Here is a 14,254-nt window from a genome sequence, read left to right as displayed (position 1 = left end):
GGAAAAAGCGAGCTACATCCAGGGAAAGAACTCTGGAGTCTGAATGCAGATTGAGGCAAAGTGTTTGCTCTTTTTTTTCCTCTTTTTTTTGGTTTTGTTTCTTCTCTCTCATGATTCATTCCATTGGTCATAATTCTTCTTTGCAACATGACTATTGTGTAAATAAGCTTAATGAGAAGGTTTATGTAGAATCTGTATCAGACCGCATGCCGTCTTGGGGGGCAAGGGGGAGGGGAGGGAAGGGAAGAAAATTTGAAACTCAAGAACATGTAAAACTTAGTGTTGCAAACTAAAAATAAAAAATCTAATTAAAAAAAAGGAAAAAATGTGCTCTCAACAAATACACACTAATACAATGTGTCCCAAGTGTCCTAGTGTGAACTTAAGCTCTAATGAGCTTGTATTCTTTGTCTCCCTCTGTGTGAAGGGACATATCACTTTGTAAGCTCTGATGAACTGAGGGCCACACTAAGGCTTCTGGGACATACTGTCTAGAAAGGTAAGTTGTTACTGTTATTAGTGAACCTATACTAGATACATTGTGAGGGATGAAAAGATATACAATTCCACTCAACGAATATTTATCAGTTATCTCCTATATGCAAGCCAGCGCAATTGACACGTGGTGATTACCAGGACACTAGTCCTGAGTAGGACACAATCTTTCTTTGACTTCAAGGAGTTTATCATTTTGGAAGGGGGAACAAGACAAACACAAATAGCTACATTACTAGGCAGAAGGTGCTGTAGCGAGGGGAAAGAATGTTGGATATGTGTGGGAGGCGGCACTTGAGCTCAGCCTTGAAAAATAATGAGAGATTCTAAGGAGGTGAGGTAAGGAAGGGAATGCATTCTGGGCATGGAAGACAGCCTGGATGGACTGGGGAGTCTGCTGTTTGAATTAAAGACAGAGTTGCACAAGAAACTTAATGTTTTGTTATTGTTCAGTCGTTTCAGGCTCTTCATAACCCCATTTGGGGTTTTCTTGGCAAAGATACTGGAATGGTTTTCCCATTTCCTTCTCCAGTTGATTTTACAGATGAGGAAACTGAGGCAAACAGAGATAAGTAACTTGCCCAGGGTCACACAGCTAGTGAGTGTCTGAGACTGGATTTGAACTCAGGAAGATGAGTCTTCCTGATTCTAAGCCCAGTGCTTTATCCACTGTGCCACCTAGCTGCCCTGTATAGTGCATAGTATAGTAATCCTATAATACTATAGGACTTTAATAGCATCCTATAGAACATTTAAGTTTTTAATAAAAAGCTAATATTTCTATAACTCTTACCATGTACCAGGTGCTGTGCTAACTGTTTCACAATTATTGTCATCTGATCCTCACAACAACTCTGGGAAATAGGTGCTATTATGATCCCCATTTTACAGATGAGGAAATTGAGGCAGACAGCCAGATGGCAGTTAAGGGACTTGGCCAGTGCCACACAACTAGTGTCTGAAGCTAGATCTGAGTTCAAGTCTTCCTGACTCCAGGCCCAGTGTTCTATCTACTGTGCCATGCGTTGGTAGATGGTTATTCGTCAATATTTTCAATGTACATCATACTTCTGTGTGCAAAGCACTGTGCTTGGTACTTGCCGAAGTCAGGAGGCAGCACAGAAATCTAAAATTAAAATAATTCTAAGAACCATTGCCAACTGAAGGTCAATAAATCAGAAACTAAGATAAAGTAGCCCTCGAAATGTAAGGTGACTGGGAGAAATTATTCAACTTATAAAAACTTGATTTAGTCACAGCTTTCAGGAGCTACTGCCTAAACAACACAATATATATGCACCTATAAATCAGAAAAACAAACCTTGAAGAGATGTGAAGAATTTTACAATATTTGGATGTTTCATTTTTGCCAAAAGAATGACTTCTTTCTTTGAAGCTTCTTTTTCTCGATGAGGCATCTAAATTAGATTTAAAAAAATAAAATTTTGGGTGTTTGGCTTTTTATTTATTTAATTAAATGGGAAAAAAAAAACAACAAGAAAGCACCTGGTTTAGAGATAATTACGAGTGTTTATTCCCTGTCATACCCTGTGTCAGCACCCTGTGGACTGGGTCCCTCCTCTTAATTTGCAATGCCTAGTATATTGGCCAACCCATAGTAGGCAAACGGATAAGTATTTGTTATAGTTATTATGAATAAAACTAATATTTCTGGAGAAGCCTTTTTATATTGCTATGAATATTAATGAGCAGATATTGCATCTGCTGAAGTTATTTCTATACTTGCTTGTCTTGTGCAAACAAAAAAAGATTCTTGGGAAAAAATGTAATATACAAAAAAAAAAAAGATGCTGAAAAGTGGCAGGCAGCAACCTAGCTCCTGGTGGCTGTTAGCTCTCAAGATTCCTCAGTGAGCTCAGTTATTCTGTCGTGCCCATTTCTTGTCTTCATATTAGGGGGCTTGAACTCTTCCAGTCATTCCAGTCAACTCTACTCGCCCCAAGTACTTTACTTTGCTCCATGATCCAAAATGCAGGGCTACTTGATGTTCTTCCTCAAACACATTACTAGATCACCTCATCCCATGCCTTTTCTCTAGCTATTCCCCATGCTGGGTCACCTCTGCTTCTGTTTCTCTCCTTCAAGACTCAGATCAATTCCCACCTGCTGTAGGAACCTTTCCTGGTCTTCCATCTCTTTATATACCTTATACGTACGCTGCTATTCAGGTGTTATTTTCACCGTTAGAATATATGCTCCTTGAGGGCAGGGGCTGTGATTTTGTCTTTCTTTGTAACCTACACAGTAAGTGCTTAATAAATGTTTGTTGTTGTTGACAGGAAAAAAAAGTTAGTAATGCATATAAATATAAATCTAATGAGACCAGGATGATTCTTTAACACCTGACAAAATTCTCACATTCATTTTTTCCCCTTAATAGTATTTTATTTTTTCCAATCACATGTAAAAATGGTTTTCAACATTCACTTTTATAAGATTTTGAGTTCTGAATCTTTTTTTCCCCTCCATCCCCTCCCCCCCCAAGACGGCATGCAATCTGGTATAGGTTATACACATACAATCATATTAAACATATTTCCACATTAGTCATGTTGTGAAAGAAGAATCAGAACAAAAGGGAAAAACCACGAGAAAGAAAAAACAAACAAAGAGAAAAGAGTGTGCTTCGGTCTGCATTCAGACTGCATAGTTCTTTCTCTGGCCGTTTCACATTTATTATGAAAAGAATGGTTTGTGAGCCCATAAAGTAAAGCAGCAATCACTATGAACCAGCCTGGATTGGCCAATAAAAAGTCAGACTGGCCTCACTTCCTCTTTTGACGGTTACTATACTGGCACAACCACAGAATGCCACAGGCATTCTACGGTTAGATTTCAGCAGAGCTTTTTACAAGCCTACATATTATTTTTTCAGGCAAAATGGAAAATATGGGTTAGATGTTAATCTAGTTAAGTGGATTCAAAACTATTTGGACAGTCATACCCCAAGAGTTTTTTCCATCTTTATTACTTTCACATTTTTAGTATAAATTTGGGTGAAATCATAGATGGTGAAGTTATGAAGTCTGCAGATGGCACAAAGCTGGGACGCATACTGGATTACAGAAGTGACATCTGGGAAGATCTCATTTGGCTAGAATAATGGGCTGAATCTAAGAAGGGGAAAGCTAAAAGGGAAAGGTGCAAAGTCCCAAACTCAAACTACAAAAACCAAGAGCACAAAGTACAGAGTAAATAACGCATGGCTAGATCACAGCTTGTGTGGAAAAAAGACCTAGGACTTTTAATTGACAACCGATCAAGAGATCAATCAACAGGCACCTACTTATTTAGCACCTACTATGTGCTAGGAAATGTATATACAAAAATAAAAATGAGTCTTCGCTCTTAGGGTGCATATTATGCGTGTGCTCAGAGCATTCTATTACGTCACTGATGTAGCACTGAGGAAATTCTTGTTACTATGAACAATGGTATTTCCTGCTAAACAAAATAAACTCTAGTTGAAAACAACAAAAATGTTATTATGACAGAGCTAAAAATCATCAACGGCTAACCTCTCACAGAAATGTGTAGGTATGGAGAATCAACACAATCTTATTTGGTATAGCATCAAAAAATTGTAACCCAAAATAATTTATTCAGTGGAAATCATCTAATTAAAATTATCAATAATAAAGAAAGAAGAATTAATCAAAAGCTTAGACAAAAGGAAAAATATGGTTTTAGTGAAATTAAGAAATTGAAGAAAAAGCAAGAGATCAGTCAGAATATTGGGAAGCCAATGGAGCAACAGCTAGGATAATGGAAATAGCACAGCACTCAGAGTCAAAATTCAGTTCTTAGTTGATATAAAGCTTAGTTCTATATCCAGAAAGGCCTGGGTTCAAGTCTTGCCTCTGACACATACTGGCTGTGTGACCCCAGACAAACTACTTAACCTATCAGCCACTCTCTAAAACTATAAATTGCAGAGAAGGTGCCAATCCCCATTAGTAGAGGAAATCATTCACCAAGAGCTTCCTAAATCAATGAAATCATATCATAGGCCCATCTCATCCCTGTTTTTGACCTATGTACAAGATACTATGGAACAGAGAGATACAAGAACTAAAGGAAAAGTACCCCATGTCCTCTAGGAGTTTACACCCAATTGGTATGATGATGAAGGATTGGATTATGATAAGGAAGGATAAGGAATGACTTAGACCTAGGCAGAAAGAAAGGAGATGGAATGCCACGTTTAAGGAACAGCAAACAACAGCAATTTGGCTGGACATACTATGTCATACGTGAAGGGAGGAATGTGAAATAAATCTGGGAAGGTAATCTAGAGCCAGATTCAAGAGGGCTTTAAATGCTGAACAGAGGAGTCTGATGGTTCCACATATGGATGGTGTGGTGTGGTGGTGGCTGATGGAGCACCTGTGTTTTCTTGGTGTTGATTGTTAGGCCAAAACACAGGTGCTCCATCAGCCACCACCACACCATCCATATGTGCAACCATCAGTTACAGCAAATGGAGAAGTTTTCAATGCTGTGGATAAGTTCACTTACTTTGGTAGTGTACTTTCCAGGGATGTTCACGTGGATGATGAGGTTGGTGCACACATTGGCAGAGCTAGCTCAGTGTTTGGGAGGCTCCGAGGGAAGTATGAGAGAGAAGGGGTATTAGACTGACTACCAACCTGAAGGTCATCAGAGCTGTGGTGCTGACTTCATTGTTGTGCCTGTGAAACCTGGACAGTCTACTAGCACCATGCCAAGAGACTGATTCGCTTCCATCTGAATTGTCTTAGAAAGATTCTGAAGATCACCTGGCAGGATAAGATACTAGACACTGAGGTCTTTACTTGAACTAAACTGCCAAGCATTCAAACTGCTTCAGAGAGTGCAACTTTGATGTGCTGGCCACGTTGTTTGAATGCAAAACATACGCTTGCCAAAAAGACTGTTTTATGGAGAACTCACACAGGGTAAGCAATCACATGGTGGTCAGAAGAAGTGATACAAGGACACTCTCGAGGTCTCTCTCAAGAACTTTGGAATTGATTGTGTGACATGGGAGACACTGGCACAGAAGCACTCAGCATGGCATTCTCACATCAGAGAAGGTGCTGTGCTTTATAAGCAAAGCAGAATTGAAACAGCTCAAAGGAAATGCAGGATGAGCAAGTTTGGAGTATCCACCCCAAATGTTCACACAGACCATTTGTGCCTGACCTGTGGTAGAGCATTCCGAGATCATATTGGCCTGATCTGCCACAGATGGACACATTAAATCTTGACTCAAGCATAGTGATGTCATTTTGGTCTTCAAGAACAAAGGACAACCACCACCACCACCACCACCAGAGGAGTCGTAGAGTTATCTACATAAGAATGATAACTGAATTCATGGTATTCGATGCAATCACCAAAAAGGAGGGTCTAGAGGGAAAAGAAAAAAGGGTCCCAGGACAGAGCCTTGGGGTAGATCCCTGATCAGAGGGAGTTAATGATGCAGCAAAAGTGACTGAGGGGGAACAGTCAGAGAGGAAGGAGGAGGACAAGGAAAGAACAATGTCACAAAAACCAGCATGGAGAGTGCTAATAGTGTCAAAAGCAGTAGTAGTTAAGGAGGAGGTCATCATAGAGAAAAGGTCATCAGACTTAGCACTGAAAAGATTACAGGCAATTTTCGGGAGGGCACTTTCAGGCATGTGGTTGGGTCAGAAGGCAACAATTCAAAACTGAACTATCTGTGAATGATCCATGTTTCCTGAACCTCCTTCACTCCACTGGAACCTTTTAATAACACTGTCCCAGGAAATCTATGCTCCACAACTGTTAGAAAGAAGCCCTACTTCTCCTTGCAGTAACAAGCTTCGTACATCGGGTCCAGCCTGCGTCTGCCTTCTAACAACAGAACAAAAGGAAGAAATAGATGAAGAATGCAAGAAATAGATTATGAGTCTAGCAGGAAGGTATGATCTAGGAGTAATTCTAGATGTCAATCATCTGAACATCTGCTAGAGTACTTTCTCTGCCTTTTAAAAGCAAACTAGTGAATAAATTATTGGCTTGCTGTAAGTGCAGGAAAATTTCATCCTTCAAAAAGTAGAGAAAGCGATGAAGGGCGAAAGTTATTATGGATTGGATTCTGGCCAGTAAGTTAAAATTTACTGCAGTAGAAGTAATGGAAATCTTGGGAAGAATCCCAAGTCTCCTATATGACGATTTGTGATAAATAATAATAATAATATTTAGATAATGCTTTAAGGTTTACAAAGCACCTTACAAATGTCTCATCTCATGTTCACAACAACCCTGGGAGATAGGGGATATCATTATCTCCATTTTACAGATGATGAAATGGAGGCAAATAAAGGGTAAGTGACTTGCCCAGGGCCACACAGCTAGTAAGTGTCTGATGACAGAATTAAACTCAGGTCTTCCTGATACCAGGTCCAACACTATCCACTGAACCATAGCCTAACCTGCAACCAAGATTTGGGAAGAGCAAAATTCAAAGGGTTCCAAGATAGGATAGGATTCCATGAATTAAAATTCAGTAGAGGAAGCCAGCCCAGGAAGGATAAGAAACTCTCGGCAATGAAATTTTGAAAATACAAAAAGAAATAATCCTAATGAAGAGAGAAGGGAGAAATGAATAATGCAACAGGTGTGGATGCACAGGGAACTCATCAGACAACACAGGTTTAGAGGTTTTTTATTTGTCTGTTTCATTTATGTATGCAAGACAGCAACAAAGGCTGGTAATGGAAGAACAAAATGGTTCCAAAAGAAAGTTTTGAGAGAGGAAGGGAAAAATACACTGGGAAATGGAGGAGATGTAAAAACAAAAGATAGCAATAAAAATTATTTTTATGCCCAATGAGGAAGTCAGAAGCTTAGAATGAGCTGAGAATGGTAAGGAATGCTGAGGACAACCAAAAGGGATTTTCCTTCGCTATATTAGGAGGATATTGGAGAATTCAATCCAGTTCATTTGAACAAACATTTATAAGGATATATTATTTGTAGAAATTATCCCTGCCCTAAAATAGATTACATTTTACGTTGGATCTTAGGGATCCAAACAAATAAGTGAGTAAATACTTGATAATTGGTGGTTGGATTGAGCACTAACTAAAGGGGATCAGGAAAGCTCCCTAAGGGACTGCCATGTGAGATGAGCCTCTAAAGAAGTTAGAGCTTCTAAGAGGTGAAGGGAGTGCATTACATGCAGAGGGGACCACCTGAACCAAAACATGGAGGAAGGAAACAGAATGCTAAATTTGAAAATTAGCAAGTAAGTCAATTTGGCTGGAATGGAGGGGCTCGTGAAAGAGAGTCACATGAGATATGTCTGAAAAGGTAAGTTTATGAAAGACTCTAAATGTGAGGTCTGCATTTTATCCTAGAACTTAAAATAAGGAAGCACTGAACATTTCTGAGCAGAAGAGTTGGACCTACACTTTAGGAAGATTACTTTGGCAGCTACTCAGAGGTTGGAGTGAAGAAGAGAGACTCTGGAAGCAGGGAGTAAGACATCATGGCCATGGTCCAGGTGAGAGATGATGAGGACCTAAACTAGGGTGATGGCCAAGTGAGTAAACAGATGGATGAGAAAGATGTCATGGAGATAGACATGACATGATTTAGGAGGCAAGGTGCTTTGTGCTCGTTCAGATGCCTACAGAGCATCCAAGAGAAAGTATCCTGGAGACAGCTGATGATACAGGATTGGAGTTCAGACAAAAGACGATAGATAGATAGATAGATAGATAGATATAAATAGATATAGATAAATAGACATAGATGGAGATAGAGATAGAGATAGATAAAGATAGATATATGGATATAAATAGGTAGATGATAGCAATAGAGATAGAGATCAAGATAGATAATAAATAGATAGAAATAGAGATATAGATGACAGAAATAGAGAAAGATAGACAAATAGATATAGATAGACAGATAGATGGTTGGATGTTTTTAGGGAGTTATCTGCATAGAAAGGATGGTTGAATTCAAGAGAGCTAATAAAATGACAAGAGAATCTATCAAAGAAAGATGGAAAAGGCCAATATGCGCAAAAATATTTACAGCTGCACTTTTGTAGTGGCAAAGAACGGGAAAGCAAAGGGGTTTCCAGTCCCCAATCAATTAGAGAATGGCTGAGCAAATTGTGTTATATGAATGTAACAGAATATTATTGTGATGTATGATTAGAAAGAGGGAATGATCAAAGAGGCAAGCTCCTGGAGGACATGAAAGGGTATGGGGTTCAAGGGCACAAATGCAGGAAAAGATTGATGCTTAGGGTGAATGTGGCAGTGACAATGGATGATATGGATAAGGGAAAACTACCTAACTCTTATTTAGCTTTCATTTTTCCTGCCCAAGGAGAATGGTGTTTGGATTGGAAAGGACCAAACAAAAAGAAATGACTAATAGGAAATTCAATTTTATTCAACAAGATAATTAAAATTGAAACCCAAGATAATTAAGTAAATAATGAGAGTGCTTAGCTTCCCAGGATGAGTTCAGCTAATCAGGCCCAGACAAACTACATCCTAGGGTACTGAAATAGCTGGCCAGAAGGTGCCTCAGGAAAAAAAGAAGCAAAAATGTTATACCAATTTTCTAAAAAAAAAAAAAAAATAGGAAGACACTGGAATTGGCACACAATAAACTGATAAGCTTGACTTAAATTTTTGACCAAGTCCTTGTACATATTACTTTAAAAATTGTGTAATATCTTTAAAGGGAAGCTATGAGGTCAAACAAGAACAGGTCAGTTGTGTGCTGGTCCGTTTTGCTGAACTGCTTTCCTTTTTTTACTTTTTGTTACAAGGGATAGCTCGATGGGTAGGGGAGGGAGGGAAGTATATTTTAGGAAATTAAAGTGATTTAAAGATAAAAGATAAGAAAAAATGTTTAAAAGATAATTCACATGGAAGGATGCAATTATATTAAACTGTGAAGAAGAAAAAAACAAGGAAATGCTCATGTCAGACTCTTCATTTTCCCTTTTCACAGTTACTAAGCTGGTAGCTCAGGGGAATATTGCACATATGGTTTAAAGTGGACTTCTGGAAGGCATTTGGCAAAATTTCTCATGCTACTACTGTGGTTAGGAAGAAATGTAAACTAAATGGCAGTACAGTTGAATGGATTCTGAATTGAATATATGAACCCAAAGCGTATGCAAAAAAAAGGTTCAATGTAAACAATGTAAAATTTCTAGGAGAGTAGCCCCAGGCAGCTGTCCTTGGTCATATGCTATTCATTATTTTTAGCAATGATTTAGATAAAGACATAGATGATATGCTTATCAGATCTGAAGAAGGCACAAAGTTAGCTAACATCCTGAATGACAGGATCAGGATCCAATGATTTTAATAGGCTCAAATGTTGGGATAAGTTGAATAAAAGAAGGGAGGATGTTGTAGCCTGGAGAATTGAAGACTCGGGGAGAACAGAATAGATATCATCAGGTATGTCAAGGGTTACCTTTCAGGATTAGATAAAGTATCCTCGCCCTCAAAAGACAAAACTAGTAACCAAGTAAAGAAGTCAAGGATGGAAATTTTAGGTTGGATATAGGGAAAGACTTCATAACAAAGCTATCCAAAAATGTAATCAGCTGCCTTGGTGGTCTCATCACTTCTCATGGGTTCCATCATATCTATGAAGATGATGATCTCTAGATGTCTCTCTTGATTCTCAAGTCTCACATCATCAATTACTTTTTGGACAGCTCTAACTAGATATCCCATAGGCATCTCAAACTCAACATAACTAAAACAGAAATTATCTTTTCTCACCTAAACTTCCCATCTTCTAATCTCCCTATTACTGTCTAGGCCTGTGGATCCCAACCCCATGTGGGGTCAAGACCCACAGTTAAAGAAGCATTGAAGGGATCAAGAGTGGAAAAAGTTTAAGAAGCCCTGGACTAGGGCACCACCATTCTCAAAGCTGCCTAGACTCACAACTAGGTTCATCCTTGATTTCTCCCTCTAACTCACTCAATATATCTAATCCATCATCAAATCCTGTCATTTCTACCTTCATAACATCTCCAATACATACTTATATATACAAATACACACACACACACACACACACACACACATATCTCCTTCTCTCTTCCTCCACAGCCACTATGCTAGTTCAGGCCCTTACTACCTCATGCTTAGATTATTGCAATAACCTACTAACTGGGTAGCTATGTGGTTCAGTGGATAGAGTGCCAGGCCCAGAGTTAGGAAGACTCCTCTTTCTGAGCTCAAATCTGACCTCACCCTCCTAGCTGTATGACCCTGGGCAAGTCACTTAATTCTGTTTGCCTCAGTTTCCTCATCTGTAAAGTGAGCTGGAGAAGGAAATGGCCAACTACTTCAGTATCTTTGCTAAGAGAACCCCACAGGGGGTCAATAAGAGTCAGACATGACTGAAAAACAGCAACAATAAACAAATCAGTCTCCCTTTTTAACATCTCTCCCTACTCTCCCTACTCCAATCCAACTTAAAAAAAAAAAGTCTGTCCAATTCCAAAAGACTTATGATGGAAAATGCTACCCACATCCAGAGAAAGAACTGATGGAGTATGAATACAGATCAAAGCATATTATTTTCACTTTAATTTTTGCATGCGTTTTTTCCTTTTGCAAACTGTAATATTTTTGCAAACTGTTTTTTCTTTCACAACATGACTAACATGGAAATTGGTTTTAGATGATTGCACATATATAACCTATTTCAAATTGCTTACTGTCTTAGGGAGGGGGAAAGGAAAAGAGAAAGGGGGAAAAGCTTGGAACTCAAAATGTTATTAAAAATGAATTTTAAAAATTATCTTTACATGTAACTGTACAAAAGAAGATACTATTTTAAAAAAAAGGTCTGCCCATGTCACCCCACCCTTTCCCCACTCAATGTGCTCCAATGGTTCCCTGTTACCTCCTGGATTAAATATAAAATCCTCTGTTTAGCATTTAAAGTTCTTTATGTATAACCTGACCCCTTCCTGCCTTTCCAGTCTGAGCACCCTCCAGGCTGATCCTCTCACACCCCTCTCTATGCCTGTACACTGGCTATCCCTCAGGTCTGGAATGCTCTCACTCAGGAGAGGGAAACCTTCGGCAACGAGGCCACATGTGGCCCTCTGGGTCCTTGGCTGCAGCCTTGTATCTGAGCCCAAAATTTACAGAACAAATCCTTTTATTAAGGGGATTTGTTTTGCGAAGTTTGGATTCAGTCAAAGGGCCACACTTGAGGACCTAGAGGGCCATATGTGGCCTCAACGCTGCAGATTCCCCACCCCTGCTCTGTTGTTCCTCACTTTCACCTCATAGTTTCACTGGTTTCTTTCAAGAGAGCTCAAATCCCACCTTCTGCAGGAGGCACTTCTCTCTGAGATCACCTTCCCTCTACTCTACCTACTCAAACATACATGAGTAAGTCTCCCTCACTAGAATGTGACCTCCTTAAGGACAGAGCCTTTCTTTGCATCCCCAAGACTTAGTGCAGTGCCAGGCCCACGCTAAGTACTTCATAAATACCTGCTGACTGACTCCCAGTGGGTTTTCACTCACTTACGATATCTGAGTGAAGAACAGATGATCTTTTCTTAGCAGTATTGTATAGAGGAGTCTGGGTTCAGCTAGCTGTTTTCTAAGAACCCTTCCAATTCTAACCTTCTGTGATTCTGTGAATAACACTAAGAAATCCTATACTGTTATAATGAGATGCCTAGGGCACTTTGAAAAGCATATACTATGCTTCCAATATGTAAACTCTGACCACAGTGAACTCACTGACAATAAGTCCTATTTAATGAATATATGTAATGAGTACATATGTGTATATGTGTGCATATGCACACACACATGTGGTTTGCTCCAAAATGACTACTGCACGTAAAGCACATACTATAGAGTTACATTTCTCAGTTAAAGGTTGAAATACATAATTAAAATTATTTTTGATACATTGCTAAACATTGTCAATGTCAGCATATATATTAAAAATAGTTTTTTACTTTATAAATTTACCTTTGTTAAATTGATTTCCTTTATAACACATTGCTGGTTGTCTGCCTTTCCTTTTGCCAAGAATGCTTTCCCAAAGGCTCCTTCCCCAATCATTTTAATTATATCATATTTATCCATGGTTTCTGGTGTAGAAAAACGTCTGGAATGAAAAAAATCTTAAAAATAATTCAACATGTTTTATAATCATTAAGAAATTAGATAATTAATATGACTGTAGCAATAATCATCGTGAGAACCACTGGCAAGCAAACTGAGGGAGTCTATTTTATGGAAAACTCAGTGAAGAAAACCTCTCCCACCCTAAGACTCTCTTTCTCTGATAAATGGCCTGGCTACGCTGTACTTAAAAACTGATTAATTTTGCGAAAATGTCTTTCCTTCCAAAGTTGAGTCATAGCCTGACAATTTTAAGTTTCTTTATGGAAATAAAAACTAATTTCCATAAAGAAAGTTAGTTATATAAGCTTAGGATTTACCTGTATATGTGAACACACATATGTGTGTGTATTGCCTCTTTTTGTATCCCCAGGGCTTACAAAAATGTCTGGCACATAGTAGATGCTTAATAAATGTTTATTGATATATATATATATATATATATATACACACACACACACACACACATACATATGTGTACATATATCAGGACAAGCCAGGTCAGGCTGGGAGAGGCTTTCTTCATTGTTATTGTTTAGTTGCTTTTAGTTCAATTCTTGGGACCCTTTTTAGGGTTTTCTTGGCAAAGATACTGGAGTGGTTTGTCATTTACCTTTTCCAGCAGATTAAGGCAAACAGAGATTAAGTGACTTGCCCAGGGTCACACAGCTTTTACATGTCTGAGATCACATTTGAACTCAGGTCTTCCTGACTCCAGGCCCGTGGTCTATCCACTAAGCCACCTACCTGTCCTTTCTTTACTGAGTTTCCTATAAAACAGACTTCCTCTGCTTGATGATTCCCATGGTAATTACTGCTACTATATCTACACACACAGAGCAGTTAGTTGTCAAAGTGGATAGAGTGCCAGGCATGAGTCCAAATGTGACCTCAGACACTTACCAGCTGTGTGACCCTGGGCAAGTCCCTTAAGCCTGTTTGTCTCGGATCCTCATCTGTAAAATGAGCTGGAGGAGAAAATGGCAAACCACTCCAGCATCTCTGCCAAGAAAGCCCCGAGTGGGGTCATGAAGAGTCAGACACAACTGAAAATGACTGAACAACAGCTACACACACACGCACGCACACAAACACACACGCAGCAAACAGAGACACAGAGACACAAAGTCAGAGACAGAGAGACAGAGACACAAAGAGACAGAATTTGGGCTTGATATTTTAATACTTTTATTGTCCTCCATTCTTCTAAACAATCATGTTTAGAAGCTACCTGTGTATCGTGTGTGTGTTTGTGGTTGCCAGCGCTGGCTGGGAAGCCATGAGCAGCGCTCGGGTTTACAGATACCAAGCCCAGGAGCCCCCTGGCATCATCCGTACTCCCCACAAACACACCTCAACCACACCCACAACCACACCCACTATGCTTCCGAAGCTTTTAGAGGGAATCTTCCCTGGGGGAGGCTGCGGCAGCTTGGAATTCTTCATTTTCTTTGGGACGCCCCTACCCCCAGAAAGAAGCTGCTCGGGGGTCATGCTGAGCTTTCCATCAGTCTGGGGGACTCTGTCCTGGGCAATAAAGCGAAGATGCCTCCAGCACCGGGCGACCCCCCACC

General features: G+C 39.4%; 1 protein-coding gene across 1 annotated transcript in view; it reads right to left on the bottom strand.

Annotated features, from left to right (window-relative positions):
• NEK5 (NIMA related kinase 5) overlaps positions 1-12,641 on the bottom strand; it is a 95,369-nt gene extending 82,728 nt beyond the window's left edge. Inside the window, exons 1-2 of the mRNA XM_036747401.1 lie at positions 12,525-12,641; positions 1,817-1,913 (exon numbers count right to left, since the gene is read on the bottom strand). Coding sequence (XP_036603296.1) covers positions 1,817-1,913; positions 12,525-12,641 — 214 coding nt within the window. The remainder of the gene's footprint in view (positions 1-1,816; positions 1,914-12,524) is intronic.
• Between the last annotated feature and the right edge of the window lie 1,613 nt (positions 12,642-14,254).

This window comes from Trichosurus vulpecula, chromosome 2 (assembly GCF_011100635.1).
Source record: "Trichosurus vulpecula isolate mTriVul1 chromosome 2, mTriVul1.pri, whole genome shotgun sequence".
In the NCBI taxonomy this organism is placed as follows: Eukaryota; Metazoa; Chordata; class Mammalia; order Diprotodontia; family Phalangeridae; genus Trichosurus; species Trichosurus vulpecula.
The sequence above is the reverse complement of the archived record's forward strand: the minus strand, read 5'-3'. Positions and strand labels throughout refer to the sequence as shown.